The 23,052-nt window shown below is 44.3% G+C and overlaps 2 protein-coding genes across 5 annotated transcripts; one reads left to right on the forward strand and one right to left on the reverse strand.

Annotated features, from left to right (window-relative positions):
- Window positions 1-617: 617 nt before the first annotated feature.
- LOC147146510 (aspartate aminotransferase, cytoplasmic-like) lies at window positions 618-8,803 on the forward strand. Its single transcript, XM_086034024.1, has 9 exons — window positions 618-835; window positions 3,066-3,247; window positions 3,956-4,079; window positions 4,164-4,276; window positions 4,395-4,499; window positions 5,292-5,442; window positions 6,109-6,274; window positions 6,515-6,657; window positions 7,464-8,803. The coding sequence occupies exons 1-9, from the start codon at window positions 727-729 to the stop codon at window positions 7,601-7,603; spliced, it is 1,233 nt and encodes a 410-aa protein (XP_085890150.1). The 5' UTR covers window positions 618-726; the 3' UTR covers window positions 7,604-8,803.
- Window positions 8,804-10,034: 1,231 nt separating this feature from the next.
- Window positions 10,035-22,614, reverse strand: LOC147146511 (metal transporter CNNM4-like). 4 transcript variants are annotated; one of them, XM_086034221.1, is made up of 13 exons: window positions 22,078-22,614; window positions 20,725-20,986; window positions 19,413-19,540; window positions 19,188-19,293; window positions 17,733-18,066; window positions 14,812-15,167; window positions 13,859-14,028; window positions 13,219-13,309; window positions 12,928-13,049; window positions 12,584-12,848; window positions 11,639-11,719; window positions 11,407-11,520; window positions 10,035-10,468 (listed from the first exon to the last, which is right to left on the reverse strand). In XM_086034221.1, the coding sequence occupies exons 1-13, from the start codon at window positions 22,531-22,533 to the stop codon at window positions 10,344-10,346; spliced, it is 2,610 nt and encodes an 869-aa protein (XP_085890347.1). In that variant the 5' UTR covers window positions 22,534-22,614; the 3' UTR covers window positions 10,035-10,343. The 4 variants fall into 4 exon arrangements, with proteins under 4 accessions (XP_085890347.1, XP_085890346.1, XP_085890348.1 ...); XM_086034220.1 differs by having other exon boundaries at window positions 14,812-14,952; window positions 15,024-15,167; window positions 19,188-19,540; XM_086034222.1 differs by lacking the exon at window positions 19,413-19,540 and having other exon boundaries at window positions 19,188-19,265.
- Window positions 22,615-23,052: the final 438 nt, after the last annotated feature.

The raw sequence follows: 23,052 nt of genomic DNA on the forward strand, positions 1-23,052 counted from the left end.
GGAAAAAAAAAAAATCTGAGATTCTACTTTTAGGCTATATTGTCGAGATTTACTAAAAGATGTTTTTTAGCTACCTAAAAGGGTAACAATACCAGAAACATCTCTCAATGTGATGCAGTACAGTTTTACAATCACACTAATAAACAAAGTATTTTACAATTAATACCTGTCTGACAGCATCAGTCAAACTGTATTTGTTTTCGGGCATGGTATTGATTGTCAGGAAATAATTATGTAATCCAAAGCACTGAATGCATTTTATTTCATTTAATAGAATTAGTAAACAACGTGAATGATATCCTGTTCTTCTTTGCATGATTATACTGTTATCTAGTGACCAACCGTTGTTACTGCGTCCTTGACTGGCGCCCCTCGCCGGTCAGTGTTAATGCGAAAGGACAAAACCAAATTTAATTCTACATCGCGTGTATTTGAAACTGAATGTCATATTTTTCCATGTGTTATCGGTAAAAAACAAAAAAAAAAAAAAAAGAAAAACACATTAAATCCCAAACTAATTTGAATTGATATACTGTACACGCAAATCAATGGAACACTTCCTGGTTGACCTCCCATTGGTTTTGGAAAAGACGTCACATATAAATCTCACAGTCTCATTGGCTGGTGCGTTGACGCCTCGATCTGTCCTAGCGGATTTGTGAAGGTGAAACTCGCTGCCTGCCTCTGGAAGCCCCGCGACAGTCCTACTGTCTCCACTCTTCAGTCATGTCTGTGTTCGGCGACGTCCCGCAGGCGCCTCCGGTGGCTGTCTTCAAGCTGACCGCCGACTTCCGCAATGACAGCCACCCACAGAAAGTGAATCTCGGCGTCGGAGGTAAGCGGAGCTAACAATGCTAAAAAGCTATCTGGTCCCATTCTGAGAGCCTGGCCGAGCAGCTGCGTTCAAGGATCACGTGGCAAAACCGCAGAAGTCCGGCATCTATGGAAATAATCGCTATAATCACAATTTTAGTCAAGCCTACTCTAATATGACGCATTCGAAAAGGGTATATATTAAAATTAGCACTTTGTAGACTTATCTCGTGACATCTATGACGAAATGTTGCCCACCGAGCATACTGCATCTATGTAGTTTGTCAGTCTCATTTCCTGCGATGGAGGAAGGTCCGCAAACGCATCATTTTCCATGTACACTAGGCGGAATTACCGCAAACGCATCATTTTCCATCTACATTAATGGTGACAAAATCATTTTTGTTGCGGGCCACATCATATTTCCCTGGGAGGGCCCTTACGACTGTGAACCCACATAACTGTACACAAATTGATGGATGATTAGTTTCGCAATCAGAAGAAAAATACAAAAAAACCCACTCATATTTTGATTAATCTCAAAGAAACATGTCAAGTCAACACACATGATTTGCCTTCGCAGGCCACATAAAATGATGTCGTGGGCTGGGTTTGGCTCCCGGGCTTTGATTTTGACACCTGGGCTCTGCACCGACGTTGTTATAGCTGATGAAAACTAATGAAATAACTAAAACTAAAATAGAAAAAAAAAACAAAAAACATTTTTGCTAACCAAAATGATTGTTATCGGTACCGTGTCCTTCATTTTCGTGTTTTCCAATTAATATCACGCCTGAGTTTTCGGGTTTCATTTTGAATGTCTTTGTTTTGTTATTACTGTACGGCCACATAGAAGAAAGAAGGTCTAACAGTCGTTTGGGGATTGTAGTTTTATACGCAATACTTGGTAATTTTTTACCTTGCACTCGACAAATACCCCTTATGTTAAAAATTCTAATACAAACAAAACTAAAACAAAGCATTGAAAAAAAACAGCAAATATTAATACTTACTCTAAAAATTAATAAAAACGAACTAACAAATTACTGTAAATACAAGGTCATTGGAATGCACAGTTTTAATAATAAGTAACTTTTAAATCCAGGTTCAACTTAATACACTAGGGCTGAACAGTTAGTCAAATTTAAATCGACGGTGCATTGTAGTAGGGTGCCATTAGCAAATAAAAAAAAAAGCTGCTCCGTTTTGGTCGGTTGATAGGCTTTTTTTTATATATATATAGGTCTATTTATATTATATATTTATGTAAGTTTCCATATCATTGTTTTCATGAAACATGAGAAGGTGAAGTGATAAAGCCACAGATTTTGTTTGCATTATTGTTGTAATTTGATTTATGACTTACCAATGTCATTCTACGTAGAATTCAAATGCCATGAGAAGATTTCCCATCTTTTTAAGCAAGATGGCAAGAATGACGTTGATGCATGCACAGGCATGTTCAGCAGCCTCTTGCTGCTGCCAAAACCTTTCTTCATGCCGCGTTAAATGGCGAGCACTTTCAGGAAGCAGCTGCTTTTATTGCGTTTGTCCAGCTTGCTCTTTTCAGAGTATAAAGTGTGCTCATACGTGATACAACACATGTCGACGCGCCACGAGTTCCTCGGAGGTCAAACACGCACACGCACTCTCAGTTAAGTTCACAGCAACCTTGGCGTATCAGCTCTCTTGCCTTCTCGCTTCCTGTCCGATCGACACACAAGGACTTCCTGCTATTTACATTTTGGACCAGTGTTGTCGATGACGCATTCGGAAATTCGCCTACTTGCTTTTTTTTCTTTCCCCCCATGCCAAAGCAATAAAAGTATGATTAGCGGCACCCTGTGGCCTCTTGTTGCCAAGAAACTATATTGAAGTGAGTTGAGGAGCGTCATTTGAACAAAAGTAGTGCTTGGCTGCCTTCTTGTGGCACCTATAGGAAATGATAAACCTTTTTGGCGCTGTCAATTATTTGCTATTCCCGACAGGGCATGTGGGCAAGGAGAGCTACTGTCTGCTCACGACAAAACCCCAAAATGTACTTTATGTTCAAATTTGCTTACATTTAGATATGTGCCATCAATTCCCATGTGAAGTTTCAAATTAGGACTCCCTCGGGTCCCCCTCGACAATCCTAGCAGAACCTCGAACAAACACGAAACGTTCCAGGTTGCCGGTCGGCATCCATTTTGTCCTCATCCATCATGTGCGGTGACAGGAAGTGAAGGTGTTTTGGTGTGGTCTTCCCTCAGCCTACCGCACAGACGACTCTCAGCCGTGGGTGCTGCCGGTGGTGAAGAAGGTGGAGCGCCTAATCGTGGACGACACCACCCTCAACCACGAGTACCTGCCCATCCTCGGGCTGCCGGAATTCCGCTCGGCCGCTTCCAAAGTCGCCCTGGGGGAAGACAGCCCCGCCATCAAGGAGGGCAGGGTGAGTCCGCGTGGCTAACCGTCAGCACGTTAGCATTTGATCAGTTGTCATTACCTGACTAAAGGGTATGAGGTAACGGTCTTAGTGCTTTTTTCTACCCATGTTGCTATTTTGTCTGTGTGAGCATAGCAACAGTTAGCATGTCAGCTTTTAATCATTCTCATTTGAAATGGTACCTGACTACAGGGGGCAAAGCTGTTTAAACTTGATCAATCTGCCATTCACATTTTTGGACGGTGCGGTTGCTATTTTGCTACATGTAAGCCTGCTGTCTGTTAGCATTTGAAAAATTCACATTTGAAAGAGTATGGAGAGGAAAAAAAAAAAAAAAAGTACGATATAAAGTCCGACTGCTTTCTCGACCCACATCGCCATCTTTGTATATGCTATCGTAGCAGCTGCTAGCATGTTAGCATTTTCCAAATATTACTATCAGGCTTCAGGGCAAGATGTAAAACTCGTCAGTCTGCCTTTGCACTTTTCCTACCAAGGTTGCTATCTTGCTAGGTGCTAGCACACCTACTGTTAGCGTGTTAGCATTTGATCAGTTCTCATTTGCAATAGTGCACGCCCACGGGGCAAGATGCGAAATCCTTATTTTTCTGCCGCAGCACGTTTTATACTTGGGTTGTTATCTCGCTAATTTAGCATAGCAACTTCTAGCATGTTACGTTGTAGTCACCACTGGTGTTTCTGTTTGCATCTCAGGTGGGCGGAGTCCAGGCTCTTGGTGGCACGGGCGCCCTGAGGATCGGGGCCGAGTTCTTGCGGCGTTGGTACAACGGCGTCAACAACACGGCCACGCCCGTTTACGTGTCTGCGCCCACCTGGGGTGTGCAGCCGCTGACACACACGCGCACTCGCTGCGTGGCATATTAGTTTCATGTTGGTTGTACGTTTTGGTTTTTCACCTCAGAGAACCACAACGCTGTGTTTGCCGACGCTGGCTTTAAGGACATCCGTCCGTACCGCTACTGGGACGCCGCGAAGAGAAGTCTGGACCTCAGCGGCCTACTGGATGACCTTGAGGTGACCTTGTGTTCAAAATTGCACATTGTAAACCAGCAGTCGTTTTCACAGTTCCCAGGTGTGTTAATGACCTTTCGGATATTTTCCATGTTGATAATGTTATGTTGTGTTTGAACAGAAAGCTCCAGGAGGTTCCATTTTCGTGCTTCACGCGTGCGCTCACAACCCCACCGGCACTGATCCCAATCAGGACGAATGGAAGCAGATTGCCGAGATCATGAAGGTCTCGTTATTTTTTAATTCAGAGATGGGCACTTTACCCTTTTTTGCCGGCCCGTCCTCCATCCGCGACCTGGGTACCCTTCTGTCCTCGTCCCTTCGTCCTTATTCATACAAATAATCGTCCTTCGACCCTGTCCGTCCTCCTGCTCTTAACGCGCTTCCGTCCTTACATTCCGTCACCCCCCCAAAAAAAAAAAAAAAAAGCGGACGTGCACTCATAAACATGATATAAAAGCTCATGAGCTGGCTAATTTCCTATTTACACCCATTTACCGGCTGGGAGTATCGTGAGTGGAATTAACTGTTAACAATTGTTTAACCAAGATAGCATTTAGCTGTCAACCCCACCACGTCGGTCAAAATTGACACTTTTTTCCCCTAGACCCAATACATACCTCATCCTGGATTACGCACACACAAGGCAGGCAGGCCGTGTTTCTGTCAATCTGTGAGTGAAAGTCCTGTGGCGCAATCCATGCTATTACATGTATTGAACCACTAGAGGGCAGACTATTCGCCTGCAGTCTTACTGCAGGCCACCCACGTATTGAAAAGCCAAGTGAAAAAGCAGTTAATTAAGGTGGCTCTGACGGACAAAAACCCACTTCCGTCCATGCTTAGTCTATCCTTTTTTAAAAGACTTATCGTCCGCGGTCCACAAAATGGGGTCCGTCCGGGACGGACGGTTCCGGGCCCCGGGAGGGAATGCCCATCTCTGGTTTATTTGTATTAAAAGTCACATGATCGCTTCAGTCTTTCATGACCTTCTTCTTCGTCTTCTTTCGGTCTCCAGAGGAGGAATCTGTTTGTGTTCTTTGACTCGGCCTACCAAGGCTTCGCCTCGGGTTCTTTGGACAAAGATGCGTGGGCCATTCGCTTCTTTGTGGCTCAGGGCTTTGAACTCTTTGTGGCTCAGTCCTTCTCCAAGAACTTTGGTCTCTACAGTGAGTATGCGCCAGGAGTTTTATAGTTAACAAAAACGAATGAAATAACCAAATTGAAACAACAATTTTATGAAAGAAAGAAAAAAAAAACCCCAAAAACTAACTGAAACGTCATCTTATGTTTATAAAACTAAGTATAATCATAGTGAAAATGTGTCAATTTGTCAATTCATATCACACATGAGCTTTTGGGCTTCATTTGAAATGTTTTCTATTTCGGTATTGCCGTACGTCCATACGGAAGAAGGAAGGTCAAACAGTCGTTTGAGAGTTGTACTTTACTTTATTATACAATATTTAGTGACCTTTTTTAAAAATCTTCTACTCCATATATATATAAAAAAATCTCATATTAAAACTAATAGAAACCAAAATAAAATGAAGCATTGTCAAGAAAAAAAACAAAAAACCCCGAACCTGCTCTAAAACGAATTGAATTCATCCAACAAACTCATTGCTATCATTAAATAATTTAACAACAGTAAGTTAAAAATGACATAGGCAATTATGCTACGAGGTTAACAATAAGTTTTACCCGGGCAAGTTTTAAGTCGTAAAATTGTTGACTTAGGTTTGAATCAAGCCAAGTGATGCGAGTGGCGTTCCAGCTCCGGTACGCATGCAGAACAACTACACACAGTAACGGAGTCCCTTACGTGTCCTTAGACGAGAGGGTGGGCAACCTGACGGTGGTGGCGCGAGATGGCGACAACCTCGGCCGCATCCTCTCTCAGATGGAGAAGCTGGTGAGGACCACCTGGTCCAACCCGCCCTCGCAGGGCGCTCGCATCGTCAGCAAGACCCTCAACTGCCCCAAGCTCTTTGCAGAGTGGTACGATCCCATTTTAAAAAAAAAAAAAAAAAAAAAAAAAAAATTATACTTGCTCCCAAAAATGTAAGGCCTTCATGATCCTTTATAACAATCCCCCGAAATTGTAAGCTCCTTTGTTTTACCGACACCTACAGGACTGTTGAGGAACTACAACACATTGTCACTCCGCCAGCTCCTCTTTTCTCGGATGCTATCTTTTACGTATCATTGATCTTGGTTCACATGTTGCTTTGTCTGCAGGCAAGACAACGTGAAGACGATGGCCGACCGTGTGCTCCTCATGCGGGACCAGCTGAAGTCCAAGCTGCAGGCCCTCGGGACCCCGGGAACTTGGGAGCACATCACCCAGCAGATCGGGATGTTCAGCTTCACCGGCCTCAACCGTACGTACGCACTTGCGTGGGAGTGCAACGCGCGCAAACACCTGTCATCGGGCTATTTTTTAAAAAGGTGACAGAAAACCAACTGAACTATGGTTAGCCATCCCTGCGGGCGGCCATTTTGTCACTTCTGTCGCCTGAAAATGACATCACAACTGCTCAGGGCTCAAGTAACGACCAATCACGGCTCAGGGTCAGAAAACGGGTGAGCTGTGATTGGTCGTTAGCTGAGCCCTGAGCAGCTGCCATGTCATTTTCAGTCGACAGAAGTGACAAAATGGCCGCCCCCTGAGATGGCTAAAAACGGGTGGAGTTTGCTGCTTAACTCGTTAAAAAAAAAAAAAATGTTTGGGTTGACGTCATCTTTAAAAGCTGATACAGGCTCACTATTCAGGGTGTCAGTGTATCAAATCGGCCACTGTCTGATTGGCACCCAACATGGATGCCAAAGATGCCGAGATATCGTCAACAACCAATCAGAGGAAAGCTGTTTTTCATGTTTAATTTGAGGAGAACAGCAATCCTATCAGGACAAAGTTTATTTACATGTTGAATATGAGAAATCTGTCCTTCCAAGACGGTTGTTTAGTTTTTTTTTTTAATTTATTTTTTACCAACAACAATAGTTAAGCCTTTCCAACTCAAATTTACTTGCAAACCCGATAAGAGCACATCAGACATTGTGAAAAATAAATGAAACATGGGATGTTATTTGGAGCCTGCCTATGATGTCCCACACTGTCTTAGTGACACAAGTATCACTCTCCGTCTAATCAAACCTCTCTGACTTGTTTTTTCGGGCACGGCAGCCAAGCAGGTGGCATTCATGATCAAAGAGAAGCACGTATACCTGATGGCGAGCGGTCGCATCAACATGTGCGGCGTCACCTCCAAGAACCTGGACTACGTGGCGCAGTCCATCCACGACGCCGTCACCCAGGTCCAGTGAGAGGGAACGCCCTACCCATTTCTCTCTGCTCATTTTTGTCCCGTCCTGCAACCCCCCCCCCCTCAATACGCCTTTGACATCACAGTCAGGCCAGTATCAAAATGTTTTGTCCCAAGTTGTGCATCCTCACTCCTCCCGCCAAGCCAGTGCTTCCCAACTTTTACTGAGCCAAAGAGCATATATATATATATATATATATATATATATATATATATATATATATATATATGAAAAACACTTATCTCCATTTAAAAAATGTTTTTCTTATTTTTACATGAATGGAGTTTCCGCGTTAGAGACATCAAATTGTGAAAATTAAAAAAAAAAAAAATTTCCCAAATTGGAGATAATTGTTTTTCACAGGACAGCGACGATATTTTACATTCTGAAAATGTTGTGGCACTTCCCCTAACAAAAAATGTCGCAAAACGTATAAAAAGTGATCGCCCTGCGGCGGACTGCTTTCCTATTAGCTTGGCTTTGGTGCCATCGTGTAGCATCGTAGGGAATAAGTGAAAAAGCACGAAAAGATTCAGACAACAGTAGAAACAAAAAGGTGAATAGTGAACTGAGAAAATGCGGGGGACTCGTGATGGACACCTGGAGGACTCCTGGTCCTGTCAAATTTGCTGATTTGAAATAGAGCTATGATTCTGTTGTATGAATGCACCGTTAATTGTACCCGCTAGTGGAAGAACATTTGATTGTTCCGCCTGTCACTGGCGTGGACGTGCTGACAAAGGCACATTATTTATAGTGAATACATAATCATTTTCGGTTGGGAATCACTGCGCTAAGCTACGCTACACTGAGCTACGTTAGACGCCTGCTGCTCTCAACTGTGGACATGATTTCATCACGGGTCATTTAACTTGTCAGGTATGTGTGTTTGTGCTCTTGTAAAACGCACTCCTGCTTCACACACACTTGAAAGTACACTGAAATGATACATTAATACAAAGACAAATATATGGAAGAGAAATTGTCTCCTGCTGTGTTCGCCTCCATTAAAACGGGTCATTATTTAATCGTCACGCATAAACGTGTGCACATTTGCGTTCTACAGTACGTTGTATTTCATGTTGCCCTTTGAAAAGTGCTTGAAATATTCTGTCCTTTGAACCACAGTATATAAACGATAACATATTGTCGTTTACGTGTTACACGAGAAAGCAAATAAATTACTCCACTTAAAAATTACATTTGTTTTTATTCATTGTGTGCACTTATTATACTATAGTGTGTGTGTGTGTGTATATATATATATATTTACATACACACAATTTGTCCATCCATTATGCATATATTTTTTTTAAATAATATATTTTTTATATTATTATTTTTAAGTATATTTATTCTAGGCAAAATGTTGTTTTTGTATTTGAAGTTACATTTTCAGATTTTATATTTTTTCCTGATGTTAATATGAACAGATATACTGTATTTTTTTTTCTTTGAATATGTAGTAATTCTTTAAAATTTATTGTATACACAATTAGTTTTTGTTTTACCATATGCATTGTCTATGTGTACTTCAACTTATTATAAAATTCTTATTTTACTACTGACTGACAGTGGCGATCCCTGACATGTAAAAGCCAAATGTTGATTTCAGTACTCATTTTTATATAGTTTTGAAATTATTACTGCATATTAAGTATGTTTATTTCATTTCACACAAAATAGGCTTATTTTTAATCACTGCATTTAATTATATGTTACGTACTGGCTTTTATATGTCTCTGTATTATGTTATATCCATTATTACTTGATTTTGAAATGATTTTTCTTTATTTGGTTTGCATGTTTTTACATTTTATGCCCATTGTATGTATTTACGTATACAGGTACAGGTACTGCCGCTTTCTCCGTGATGTCAAACAGGAAATGGAAACGAGCCCATTGACGGTTAGTGATCCAAAAATACTTCCCGGTCCAACATTTTCGCATCATATGTTGACATGATTGTCTCGTATCACTTTTGACCTAAGCGATGATCTTGCGGCAGCGTTGCTCAAACATCAGCCTTTCGCGCACGAGTGGCGTGTGTGCAAACGGCGCACTGTTCTTTCGAGGACTGCGCACTTTGCTGGGTTGAGGCGCTTTGTCTTAACGTTATCGATTTGGGCATGGGGAGATGTCATCATCATCATGAGCGGGAAGGGGATGCTTCTGTACATCCATTTGTCTCGCTAATGTGATAATGTGGAACGTCTGCAACATCAATAATTAATGTGTGTCTGTTGTGCAGATATATATATATATATATATGTGTATTTAATGTCATTTAATGGTGAACGAACGCAATGGAGTGATCAGTCTGTGTGTGCAGACAAATGAAGTAAAATACAAATAATTGAAATTCAAAATATTGAAATAAAAAAATACACAATGTAAATAGTAAGAGTTTCTCAGAAGCATTAGCGACTAATTGAAAAGGATTTCATTTCATTTATTTGTCCATCCGCATAGACACTGAGCACAAAATGCTTTAACTAAGTATCAAAACATGTTTTGAATCAAGTAAAATGTGGTATAAGCGCACAACGTTCACGTGCAAGAGCCCTTTCAAAGTAGAAGTTGATTTCCCGCGATGCGGTGATTCGACGTCTTCTTCACGTATGCCAGCATCCGCCTTGTTGTTGCAGCAGCGCCCCCTGCCTGGAGGAGGTCGTTAGATAAAACCAAAATGGCTCAGCGTTTTCCGGCGTCAGGTCGTGCAGCCGTCTCGCTTGCTATGCTAGCTTTTAACTAGCGTGTGTTCAGAATTGTCCTCTTGTTCTGTTTTGTCATGTTTTATTATCGAGTTGTCTTCTGGCTCATCTGTTTTGTCGTCTTCTCGTGACTTTTGTCTCCTCTTGTGGCCTGAATACACAGCAAACAAAGAGGCAGAAAAACAATAATATTATACTTATTACAGTGGTCAGTTAAAGTCTTAAAGCAACACTGTGTCATATGTCAGTTTTTGTCGATTATGGCGGCGCCATGTGGACAAAAGCGGTAGTGTTTTGACAAAAGTCAACCACATTTCCCATGCGCGCCAGCGCGTAGTGTCGTGAAATCCTGAGCTGTCGCTGGCCTGCAAGTTGGACTGAATGACATTTCTATTTCCAGTGGCTGTGTGAAAGATAAATAGCGATGAATCAAATTTTGTTTAAACAATACTTATGTTTTTTTGTTTGTTTTGGGGTTTCTGCCATGACACCAGTAATAGACTGCAGACGTTCGAATCGACTTCCGTCCTGATACCGAAAGGAGGACGTGAGTACGTCGTAAAGCAATTCAGGAATTTTTTTTGTTTTTTTTTTGTTTGTTTTTTATGTGCCAGGGTTGCTCCCATCCTCCTCAAAGTTGCTTAGTGCCAGTAAAAATGATACAGACCCCCCCCCAGGGCATGACAAAAGTCCCATTCAACTACTTATAAGTCAATGTTTCATCTAAAGAGTTGTGAACATTTTTTTATCAAGGTCGAATTCTTGCCCAGTGCTGCTTTAAAGTTAGGAATAAATAAATAAATTCGATGAATATGTAATTAAATACTTCTAAATGATTACTGCTATTTTGTGTGCGTTTGCATGTAAATGTGCATCTACATAGATATGTATAAGTGTATACTGTGTGTATTCATTCTGCCTGTATGAGTAGGCTTTGTCTGTCTTATGTGTGTGTATTTGTATGCATGCATGTGTCTGTGCGAGGGGCTTCGGGTGGATTTGTGTTTGCATGTGAATCAAAACTGAAGAAAGACATTGAAAAGGCCGATGAATGCGTGTGCGCGTGCGTGCGCGTGTGTGCAGACTGACGGAGTTTGACTGGGTTTAGTCGAAGTTTGTTTCCCAGCGTGTCCTCGGAGGCGCTGACCGACAAGCTGCTGATGAAAGGAGACGTGTCTGTTACCGTGGGAACGCCGGCCACATCTGACACACACACACACACAGAGGGTGCGAGTGAGTGTTGAGTTTATTGCCACTGTTTTGTTGTGCGTTACATGACGTTGACAGGAATTGCTCATGATGTGAATGTTTCCATAGTTACCGGCATCTCGGATGTACGGGATCTCGTCCATCCGCAGGAAGACGGAATCGCTCGGACTCTTCTGGCCGTCAGACTTACTTCCTGCAAGGTTTTTTTTTTTTTTTTTTAACACAACACAATTGTCCTTAACGTTTATGTTATTTACGACAAGCAATATTTTGGGATTAGCAAAAATCCGACCGAAACTGAATGCCTAAAAGGGGATTGGAATTGCGTACATATACCACAAGATGGTGACAAGGCACTTAAAATGGTGAGGATAGCCATGCATATTGCATGTACGCAATCATGAACTCATTTTACATAGTGTTAGCCTCATAGCATAATTGCCCATGCCTTTCTTAAAAAACAAATGACAAATGCACGGTAAAATTTTCACATTTAAAATACTTACAATTTTTGAGTACGAAATAACAAATAACTAAATAACTAGCCCCCAAAATAAAACCAGTATGAATGAAAAAAAACAACTAGAAATATCGTTTAGAATGCAGACAAATAACAAGATGCGTACAAATAAAAGGTTAAAATACCCCAATAAAACGCTTAACAAAAGTGCCAAACATAAACGTTCATTTGAAATAGAAAAAACGATGTAAAATGAATTTGATGGAATAAGTAAAAACAAAAACATCAACAACGAACATATAAACATTTAAATGTGTTCAATGAGTTCATCATATAAACTAAAAAAATTTGAAAAAATGCAAACAATAAAATTAACACATGAAAAAACGATCAACTTTTCATAAGTAAAAAAAAAAAGAGTCAAAAAACAAAAAAGTTGAAACCTCACAAATTTAAAAGAAATGTAAAGGAAAATAAACATTTTTTGAAAAAATACCCAAAAAAAAAAGAATCAAAATAGCGACAAAATGCGCATCATGCATGTTATAAGTTGTCTCAAGAAATGAAGCATGATCAACGTCCTGTGTTGCAACTTACTGACGATGCGGTTCCTGCGGTTGAGCACGGTGGTGCTGTGGGGGACGCCGGACTTCTGCCGTTGTCCTCCAGTCCTGGCGGCAGGGTGTCGACCTAGCTCCCATGGCGGCGGCATCAGTGTGGCGCCGGCGCCGGCGGCGGGGGCAGCGGGTGCCCCGTTCTCCGGCGGCGAAGGCGCACCGATCCGGGCGTCGGGGTCAGGCGTCTGCGGCGAGGTGTCCATCCTGGAGGCGCCGACCGCGTTGTGGTAGTGGCTCCTGGTGATCTGCGCTCAGGAGGATGGCGGGTCATCTGGGGCGCCGGGGCCCGTAAGACGGCGGCGGAGGCGGTGCGGGACTGGTCACCTTGAGGATCTGCAGGGGCGCAAGCTGTCGCACGGAGTAATCGGGCACGTAGACGTTGGCCCCCCCGTTGAGCTGGCCCGGGGACCAGCCCTCTGACTCGGAGCGACACGGCGACCTCGAGTCTTAACGGCAAAAAACAAAAATAGTTGGACACAAAGAAAGATTCATTCTTTTTGGCCTCCTATTTTTCAAGAGTTGTATATCGAGATTTTTTATTTTCTCCTTTTCACCAACATTATTTTATTTACCTTCAATCTTACAAGATTAGGCTTTTTTTAAATGTGTGTTCACCTGCTGGCATGATGGCAGGAACCCCAAAATACGAGAAGGCCCCATTTTCAAATTTGAGACATTCCTTGCCAAACTCCACCTCCACTCGACCCTGAAGGCACAGGAAACGATATGAAAAGGTCTTTCACAATAAAAGTAGCAACGACATGAAGAACCACTGAGTTAATAAAAAAACAACAACTAGAAGAACCACAAATTGGAGACACTATGAAAGCATCAAAGACCAGAAGAACCAAAACAAGGAGATGTGATCCAGGATTTCACAATAAAAGCATAAAAGACTTGAAGAAACACAATTTGGAAACACGTGAGACGAGAAATTTCAGAATAAAAGCACCGAGACCAGAAAAAACACAAACAACAAAAAAATTGTCCAAGAACAACAACCATTAGCAGAAAGATTTCAAAATAATAGCACCAAGAAACCGGGAACATGTGACTGGATTTCAGGATAAAAGCATGAAAGACCAGAAGTACAACTAAGAGGTGAGATTTCAAAATAAAGCCAAGCATTTGAGAACTCTAGATCCAAAACCTGGCTTGAACTAGTAAACAAAAGACACGACTTCAGAATAAAAGCATCAGCATTCAATTTGAGCTGCTGGTTTTCACAACAAAAGTGACGATGAAGGTGTTGTACCTGCAGCACCAGGATGAAGTAATCTGCCGGCTTGTTTCTTTGGAAGAGGAAGTGCTTGGGCGCGTGTTTGTTTCTGTCGTCAAACTTGAGGTCCTGCACGACGCTGGGATGCTTGATGAGCCTCAGCAGGATCTTCTCAGAAATGTAAAGCGGCTTGAAAGGATCCACTTCTGTTTGACAGCAAACATTGGGGCACTTAGCCGAGCTTAGCATTTAGCTTAGGCTCAGCGGTTTGCATAGAAAGATGTTTGTTCGAATGACGCTCGTGCCACATATACTGTGGTTTAGTCTCGCTTATTAGCGGTTAGCTTTGTTTTAGCATCGCCTCAGTTGCTTATTTAGATTAGCCTCAGTTGTTTGCACGCGAGCTGGAATGTGGTTTAGCCCAATTCAAATTAGCCTTTGTCTTAGCCTACAGCTTAGACATTAGCTTAGCATTTAGCGTAGTTGGATTCAGGCAATTAAGTGTCTGAATCCAACTAAAAGGAGCGCACGTAGAAATCTTTGTCAAAATGCCAATGCTAATTTGGTTTACGCTAGTCTTTATTTTAGTCTTTTAATTAGCCCAAGTTATTTTCATCCATTTTGAGATTCTACTTAGAAAAATGTGTTGGAACGACGCTGATGCCAGCTGCCACAAGGTTTAGCCTTTAGCTTAGCCTCAGTTGTTTGCGCCCAGCTCAGAGGAGCACACGTAGAAAACTGATTGAACAACGGTAACGCAAAGCTACACGGGGTTTAGCCTAGCTTGGCTTAGCCTTCAGCTAAGTATTTAGCAGGTATTTCGCCTCAGTCCTTTGCATCCGGCTTCAAGGAGCGCACGTAAACAACGGTTTGTGTGGTTTAGCCTAGCTTAGCATTCGGCACATCTCGTCTTACATCCATTTTAAACGTGTGATTGGTGAATATCTGCTGACAGGAGACTGTAAAGCCGCGCCGTGAGTGGCCAATACCTGTGGACAGAAAGCGGTGCGTGGCCAGTAGGAGCTGCGGGGAAATGTTGACCTTCATCTCGTGGTCGGCCATTTTGAAGATGGAGAAGTCTTGCTGCTTCCTCTCGTGGTGAGACACGCGCCGCTTGCTGCGGTTGTCGGCTGTTGTCACAACATGTAGCGTGTGACAATTGCTCTCATCACAATCACGCCTGATGATGCCGCGGTCGTACTGTAGAGGTCGGTCTCGTCCAGGATTTCGGACTTGATGATCTCCTCGATGACGTCCTCCAGCGTGACGATGCCCATCACTTCGTAGAATGGGTCGCCCTCGCCCTCGTTGTTCACGCGCTGGACGATGGCCAGGTGAGATTTGCCTGCCCAAAAAGCATACGCCGCTCATTTTGTTAGGCGACAAATTGCTTTGACCACAAAAAGCAACGCACTTGTCCATTGTCGACAACAAATAGCAAATTCCACAACTAAAAGCCTCGTTTTCGTCTCTTCTTTTTTTTTTTTTGTCTTCTTTCCCTCATTCCTTCCTTCCTCTCCTACTTTTCTTCTCTGCTCTGTGCGACTGAGAGCTGATGATGTGTTTGGATGGAAATGCAATCACACCAAACTAATTTTCCTCTTTTGTCAATCTCGAGAGCAAAACTCCCCAAAAAAGTCTGTGGAGTCTGTATGTGTGCATGTGTGCACGTTTGTATTCTATTTGACAGAAAAAAAAACAAAAGTGTAAAGAGGACTGTGTCAATGGTTAAGTTGAGGCTCCAGTGTGCATGCGTGTGTGTGTGAGTGTTTCTCATTCCAATGTACGCACACACATACACACACACACAACGACAGTGAATCCTTTCAGGGCGACTCACTGGATTCTGTTCAACTTTCTCATTGAGGCACACACACACACTTTCATTCATCTAAGTGGGTCAGTGCAAAGCGAGGGAGGGGAAAAAAAAAAAAAGCTTTTACGCTAATAATAATAATGAGCTGAATGACAAACAAAACGTCTTTAGTGTCAGCATCCGGCTAAAAGGAACGGACAGAAAATGGAAAGATGCATCTCGTTACATGCGGCATTTCCATCAGCAAGCCACCATATTATGCAGGGAATCGCCGCATGGCACGGCCAAACACAAATGATAGCAGCGAGCAACTCCGATGTTGACAACTAGCCAATCGTTATGGTAGCATTAGATGCTAATGCCAGTCTATGCTAACAGTGCGGCTCTGCTTACTTTGGCATGACCGGGACAAAAACGGTACTTTCACACTGAAACGTAGTCCCGCCCAGTTGCCGGGTCATTGGCGGGCGGGCGGGCGGGCATATGTAAATTAGCCAAATTGTGATGTCACAGTGTCACGGTTACCAAACTGAATTTAGCATCGTATATTTGGATAAAGCAGAATTAAAATAAACAACTTAGCGTGTTAGCATGAGCTGTAAGAACACACCCGCAACATGCTAGCAGTGCGCAGGTGGTAGCGGATGCTAAAAATGCTTAATAGTTAACCACTTCCTGTTGTGTGCAAAAACACGCTAGCTGTGCAAACGACGGCTAATGCTAAAACAATGGCGGTTGCCAATAGCTTTCTCGCGCCGGTTCGCTTGTCTCCTTCTTGCTCAAGGTGCCCTCATCACAAACACACACAGAAAAAAAAAAACCGCTGACAAAGATGAAAGGCTGGAGCAGCAGCAAGGCTTCTGATTGGTCATCTGGCACCACCCCCGCCCTTTTACGGCTCCCTCTCGACTGCAGCGCCCTGCAAAATGTTGCCGTTGTCTTTTTTTCCTGCTTCACTATGATACAGCTGAGGACACCCAATCCTAACGCTGGAATCAAACCATAACAAAGGTTTGAAACCCTGATTTAAAGCCCTGTGTGTTTTCAAACCCGAACCTTGGATCCAAACCCCAATTTGAATTCTTAACGCTGGCTTGAAATCACAAATTGAAACAGCCAACCTAGGCTTCAAACTTTAATTTGAAAGACTGACCCTTGTTTAAAACCCCAATTCGAAACCCTAACCAAGGCTTCAAACCTTAATTTGAAGACCTCATCCTGGCTTGAAAGCCCAAATTGGAGACCTTAACCCAGGTTTGAAACCTTAGCCCAGTCCACAAACCCTAATTTGAAACCCTGACCCTTGTTTTGAACCCTAATTTGAAGAACTCATCTTGGATCCAAACCCCAATTTGAAATCTTAACGCTGGCTTGAAATCACAAATTGAAACAGCCAACCAAAGCTTCAAACCTTAATTTGAAAGACTGACCTTTGTTTAAAACCCCAATTCGAAACCCTAACCAAGGCTTCAGGCCTTAATTTGAAGACCTCACCCTGGCTTGAAAGCCCAAATTGGAGACCTTAACCCAGGTTTGAAACCCTAGCCCAGTCCTCAAATCCTAATTTGAAACCCTGACCCTTGTTTTGAACCCTAATTTGAAGAACTCATCTTGGATCCAAACCCCAATTTGAAATCTTAACGCTGGCTTGAAATCACAAATTGAAACAGCCAACCAAAGCTGCAAACCTTAATTTGAAAGACTGACCCTTGTTTAAAACCCCAATTCGAAACCCTAACCAAGGTTTGAAACCTTAGCCCAGTCCTCAAACCCTAATTTGAAACCCTGACCCTTGTTTTCAACCCTAATTTGAAGAACTCATCTTGGATCCAAACCCCAATTTGAAATCTTAACGCTGGCTTGAAATCACAAATTGAAACAGCCAACCAAAGCTGCAAACCTTAATTTGAAAGACTGACCCTTGTTTTGAACCCTAATTTGAAGAACTCATCCTGGAGTCAACCCCCAACTTGAAACCCCAACGCTGTCTCGAAATCCCAATTTGAAACCCTAACCCTCGTTTAGCCGCCTCATTTGCGAACCCCCCCCCCCCCCCCCACCTTGCGCGCTTTCCCTCCGCCTGTGGCGCCGTACCTTTCTTGAAGTCCTCCAGCATGGCGTCCAGCGTGGTGTCGCTGAAGACGCAGTGCAGCGGTCGGCGGTAGAAGCGGGTGACGGTCTGCAGCGGCGTGCAGTCGTCGGGGTCGACGAAGGCCAGGTCCTTGACGAAGAGCACGTCCACGATGTTGGCGCGCGCCTCGCGGTAGACGGGGATGCGCGTGTAGCCGCTCTGCATGATCTCCGTCATGGTGTTGAAGTCCAGCAGGGCGTCGGCCGTCAGCATGAAGCAGTCGCCCAGCGGCGTCAGCACGTCCTCCACCGTCTTGCTGCGCAGCTCCAGCGCCCCCTGGATGATGTTCAGCTCCTCCTTCGCCAAGGTCAAAAACAGCGAGCGCTTTTTATTCGGCTTTGTCGACAGTCATTCTGTTGAAAGAATTTGGGGTTCCCCCCCCCCCCCCCACCCCCCCCCCCCTGTAGCTGGTGTGCAGCACCGCCTTGAGATATGAGCAAACCCGACTTAAGGATTTTTGGAGACACCAGCCTTCGGTCGACCGATTTTTGCGGCAACGAGCGGCGGTTTGGCGGTCAGGGTGTGAAAATGTTCTTCAAAAAAAGACGAGTTGAGGTGACTATTGACGAGCTGAGGGTTACTGTCAAACTAAACGTAAAACAGGTTGAGGCGTCAAATTAAGCTTTCAAGCTAGGGTAGGGTTTCAAACAAGGCTCAGAGTTTCAAATTAGCATTTGAAAATGGACTCGGGTTTCAAATGAGGGTTTCAAGACTTGGTCAGGGCTTCAAATTTGATTTGCAAGACAGGGTTAGGGTTTCGAATTAGGGTTTGGAAATTGGGTTAGGGTTTGAAATGAGAGTTTTCCACTTTGGTTAGTGTTTCACATTAGTGTGTGAAGCCAGAGGGTTGGGCTTTAAATTTGTGTTTGAAGCCACGGTTAGGGTTCCAAATTAGGCTTTGGAGCCAACATTACAGTTTTAAATGAAGGTTTGGGTTTAAAACTAGTGCTTGAAGATGGGATTAGGGTTTCAAATTTGCGTTTAAAGTCTCGCTTAAGGATGCAACTTAGTTTTTGAAGTTTTGGTAAGGGTTTCAAATGAGGGTTTCAAGCCTTGGTTAGCGCTTTAATTTGTGGTTTCAAGCCAAGGTTACGGTTTCAAATTAGGGTTTCAAACCAGATTTAGGGCTTCAAATTAGGATTTGAAGATGGGGATAGTGTTTCAAATTAGGATTTAAAGGCTTGGTTAGGGTTTCAAATTAGGGTTTTAATTTGTGGTTTCAAGACAGGGTTACGGTTTCAAACCAGGTTTAGGGCTTCAAATGAGGATTTAAAGCCTTGGTTAGGGTTTCAAATGAGTTTTTTTTTTTTTTGAAGACAGGGTTGGGATTTCCAGTTAGGGTTTCAAGCCAAGGTTGGGGCCTCAAATGAGGTCCGCGTTTGGAGTGCCGGTGTTTTGAGCTCGCTTTGAGCGCTCACCTTGAGCAGGTCGTGGTAGGGGTCGGTGACGCGCAGCATCTCCAGCAGCTTCTCCCTGGTGTAGAAGTTGGAGATCTCCTGGTGCAGGATGAGATCCAGCAGCTTGCTGAGCGGGTAGGACACGGGGAAGGAGAGCAGCATGAGCAGGCGCGTCAGCCAGATGCTGCGCGCCGCCATGGCCAGGCCGTGGCGCGAGGCCGCCGAGTGCGGCAGGATCTCGCCCACCAGGAAGATGCCCAGCGCGCACGTGGCCGTCGACAGCCACGTCATGCCCAGGATGCGGCACGTCCACACGGCCAGCGAGGCGTTGATCAGCGCCGTGCCCAGCAGCAGCGTGCACAGCACGTAGTTGCCTGAGGGAACAGCGCCCGGCTCAGTGCACTAGTAGCCGCGCTCGTGACACAACCCGCAGGCTAGCAGAAGCGCCTTTTTCCCACAGCTGCTGCGACATTGCTGCGCGCGACGGCGTCACCGGGGAGGCTAAACTCTGCACGGGTAGAACGAGCGCAGCCCTAACCAAGGCTTCCAACCCGCTTGAAAACCTCTCTCAATTGCGACCCCACCCAAGGCTCAAAACCCCAATTCCCGACCCTACTTAATTCTTCAAAACCCTAAATTGAAGCTCTAACCGTACTTTGAAACCCCAATTTGACACCCTACTCATGGCCTGAAACCCCACAAATCTTAAAACCCTCATTTGAAACCTTAATTTGAAACCCTACCTAAGACCCGAAACCCTCATTTGAAACCCTACTCATGGCCTGAAACCCCACACAAGTCTTGAAACCATCATTTGAAACCCAACCTAGGGTTTCAAACTCTGCTTTGAAACCCTACCTAAGACTTGAAACCTTAATTTGAAACCCTACCTAAGACCCAAAACCCTCATTTGAAACCCTACTCATGGATTGAAACCCCACAAAAGTCTTGAAACCATAATTTCAAACCCTACCTAGGGTTTCAAACTCTGCTTTGAAACCCGACCTAAGACTTGAAACCTTAATTTGAAACCCTACCTAAGGCTTGAAAACCTCATTTAAAACCATACCCCTGGCTTCAAACCCAAATTTGGAACCTAACCCTAGCGGCAAAGCCTAGTTTTAAACCTTAATTCTGGTTTCAAACCTGAATTTGAAACCCTATCCCTGTCTTGAGACCCTAGTGCTGTTTGAAAATGTATTTGATATACTTGATAAGGAGGCTACTAGCATGGGACACATGTGTTACCAGTGCAGCACACTATTTTTTTTTAGCAAGAATGAATTGCATTACCGTAGCACAAATGTTTTTATTAGTTGACTCTCTTACTAGTGAGGAAAAAAGATCTTGCTAGTGTCGATCATCAAGCACATGGAATGAATCCTTAAAAAGCTTCATGGAATTCATTCAGCGGCTTTTATAAGGAGGATACTAGTGCGTGACACGTGGCTACTAGTTGGCTACACTAAAAAAGATGAAAAATCGGACGGATGGATGGATCGGATTCATTAACTCGTGAGGATTAGCGGCATGGAAACTACATCATTTCCGTTCTTACCGTGGCGGCGCACCGACTCGATCTTGCGGGCGTAGCGCTGCTCCCGGTCGGTGCCGCTGTTCTGCAGAACTTGCAGCTCCACCGGGTCCAGCGCTAGTAGACTCAAGTTCAGGCCGCTGAAGAGCGCCGACAAAGCGAGCAGAAGCACCGACACGAGAACCTGGATCCACAGCTCGGGTGCCTCCCCCGCGCGCTCGGCAACCGCCACCCAGAAGTCCCTAGTGCGGTAGTGCTCCCACTTGGACCCGTCGAAGGCGCACACCTGCGGAAAAGTCTTTTGAGCAGCTATTCCACATCCAGTTTAGGGGGCATGTAGCACACCTTTTGTCCTCACTAAGAAGACAATACTAGTGTTCACTAATCGGCTTCATCTTACTACTACTACTTTAGGCCTGCTAGTATGCAGTTGAATAGGGATAGGCTAGTAGTGATATAAGGTATCCGTATCAGGCCAAAAATCGCCTTATTTCAAGGTATCGGGTCCCCCTGATGGGTGTCGATACCAGCCACTGAGACTTAAAGCAGAAAAGTCAAACCAAACATATTTTTTTTAAAGAATATGTTCCCAGCAGGCCCACTAGTTGAAATACGGCACTTGTGATTAATTTTGCGTTTGTGGAATATAAGTTATGCAGCAAAATCTATCCCTTTTTAGCCATATCAGGGGGCGGCCATTTTGTCACTTTTGTCGACTGAAAATGACATCACAAATGCTCACAACGACCAATCGCGGCGCAGAGTCAGAAAACAGGTCAGCTATAATTACATTTATTTTGTCTTTTTTTTTTAAAAATATATATTTTTATGTTCGAAATAAATCCCCCCCCCACCAAAAAAATAAAAAATAGGTGGAAAAGCGCTATACAAGACCATTTACTTCTATGCCAAAGGTCCTTGGCCAGAAGTGGAAAAAAAATGAATATATATATATATATAGTAAGACAGTTTTTACTATCGCACTGTTACTACTAGTAATACTGAGGACAGAAGATACTAGTACAATACATGCACCTGGATATTGATGAAATGCTTTCTGGGAAGCCGTTTGAGTAGTTATTCGACATTGTTGACAAGTAGTTTGCTCGGATGTGCCTAGTAAAGTTACTAGTGCAGCACAGGGGGCCAACAGTAGCACTAGTAGTGGGGCAACAATGTACTAGTAAGACACAGTTGTAGACAATATGCCCTAGTCGTTGTACAAGGGTGTTGAATTGTCTTACTAGTGAGGACAGACAACACACATGAAGTTTACATCAAGCATCGATTGTACGAGTGACGATATAAAACTGGGAGTCGAGTAGTAAACATCGAGCGGACGAGTACCACCTAGATGAGAGACGTTTGCATACACACCGAGTAGAACTTGATGCTCTCGCCGCGCCGCAGCTCCTTGGCCAGCAACTCGACGAGGACCGAGTTGCGGCTGGAGGCCGACTTGAACGAGCCCAGCACCTCGATATCAGACGTGCGCGCGCTCTTGTCCGCGCACATGTTCCGCGGATGGGGCCGGGGGCGCGGGCGCGGGCGCGGCCGCGGGGACGCCTCCGCCCCCGCCCCGGGCTCCTCGATGAAGGCGATCCACGGGGCCGCGCTGGTAGCCCGCGTCCGGTTGAGCCTGTGCAGCGGTGGGCTGGAAAAGTACACCCGCAGCGTGAAGCGCGTCCCCTCGGTGGCTTTGAGTACCCCGTCGTGCACGGACAGCTCCGGGCCGGTCGCCTCCGGACGGAAGCCGAGCAGGGCGAGCCCCGGCCCGGGCAGGGCGAGGGCGAGGGCGAGGAGGAGGCGGAGGCGGAGTGGGAGGCTCGCCATGATGACGGGAGTGTGACTCCCTCCTCGGTCAGCTCTGGTGCCGCGGGTTTCGCTCCATGTGCTGCGAGGATGCAGCACTGACGCGCCCACTGTGACGTCACCACGTCTAATAATAGAACATGAAGTCAGAGCCACTGCAGCAGCAAGCAGCTCAGCTCATTTGCATGATCGTATGTATGTATTTTTGGTATTTTTAATGATTTGGTTTTGCGGTTTGTCAGGGTATCACATTTGTGCCTTATATATGTACACTGACACACACAGATGGGCACTTTACCCTATTTTGCCGCTCCGTCCTCCGTCCGTGACCTGGGCATCCTTCTCTCACTCCGTCCATAAAAATAATTATCTTCTGCCCTTATCGCCCAGTCCCCCCCCCCCCCCCCCAAAAAAAAAAAAACCTCCCTGCATGACGCCGTGGGCGAGAGGCTAACGGCACAGGTTTCAAAAGTCAAGTTCAGATCACAAAACAAACTTTTCAGTGAAATGGGCTTCCTGTAACGTAATTCACGTGTTGAA

Source organism: Filicampus tigris, chromosome 6 (genome assembly GCF_054856515.1).
Source record: "Filicampus tigris isolate MCC_2025a chromosome 6, RoL_Ftig_1.0, whole genome shotgun sequence".
In the NCBI taxonomy this organism is placed as follows: domain Eukaryota; kingdom Metazoa; phylum Chordata; class Actinopteri; order Syngnathiformes; family Syngnathidae; genus Filicampus; species Filicampus tigris.

Excerpts from the sequence above, each read along its gene's own strand:
- LOC147146510 (XM_086034024.1), top strand. The coding sequence starts at position 727 with ATGTCTGTGTTCGGCGACGTCCCGCAGGCGCCTCCGGTGGCTGTCTTC. Across the intron at positions 836-3,065 it reads AGTGAATCTCGGCGTCGGAG|CCTACCGCACAGACGACTCT; the intron begins GTAAGCGGAGCT and ends GTCTTCCCTCAG. Across the intron at positions 3,248-3,955 it reads CCGCCATCAAGGAGGGCAGG|GTGGGCGGAGTCCAGGCTCT; the intron begins GTGAGTCCGCGT and ends TTTGCATCTCAG.
- LOC147146511 (XM_086034220.1), bottom strand. The coding sequence starts at position 22,533 with ATGGCGAGCCTCCCACTCCGCCTCCGCCTCCTCCTCGCCCTCGCCCTC. Across the intron at positions 13,310-13,858 it reads ACTTCATCCTGGTGCTGCAG|GGTCGAGTGGAGGTGGAGTT; the intron begins GTACAACACCTT and ends CTGTGCCTTCAG. Across the intron at positions 11,720-12,583 it reads CCGCAGGAACCGCATCGTCA|GAAGTAAGTCTGACGGCCAG; the intron begins GTAAGTTGCAAC and ends AAAACCTTGCAG.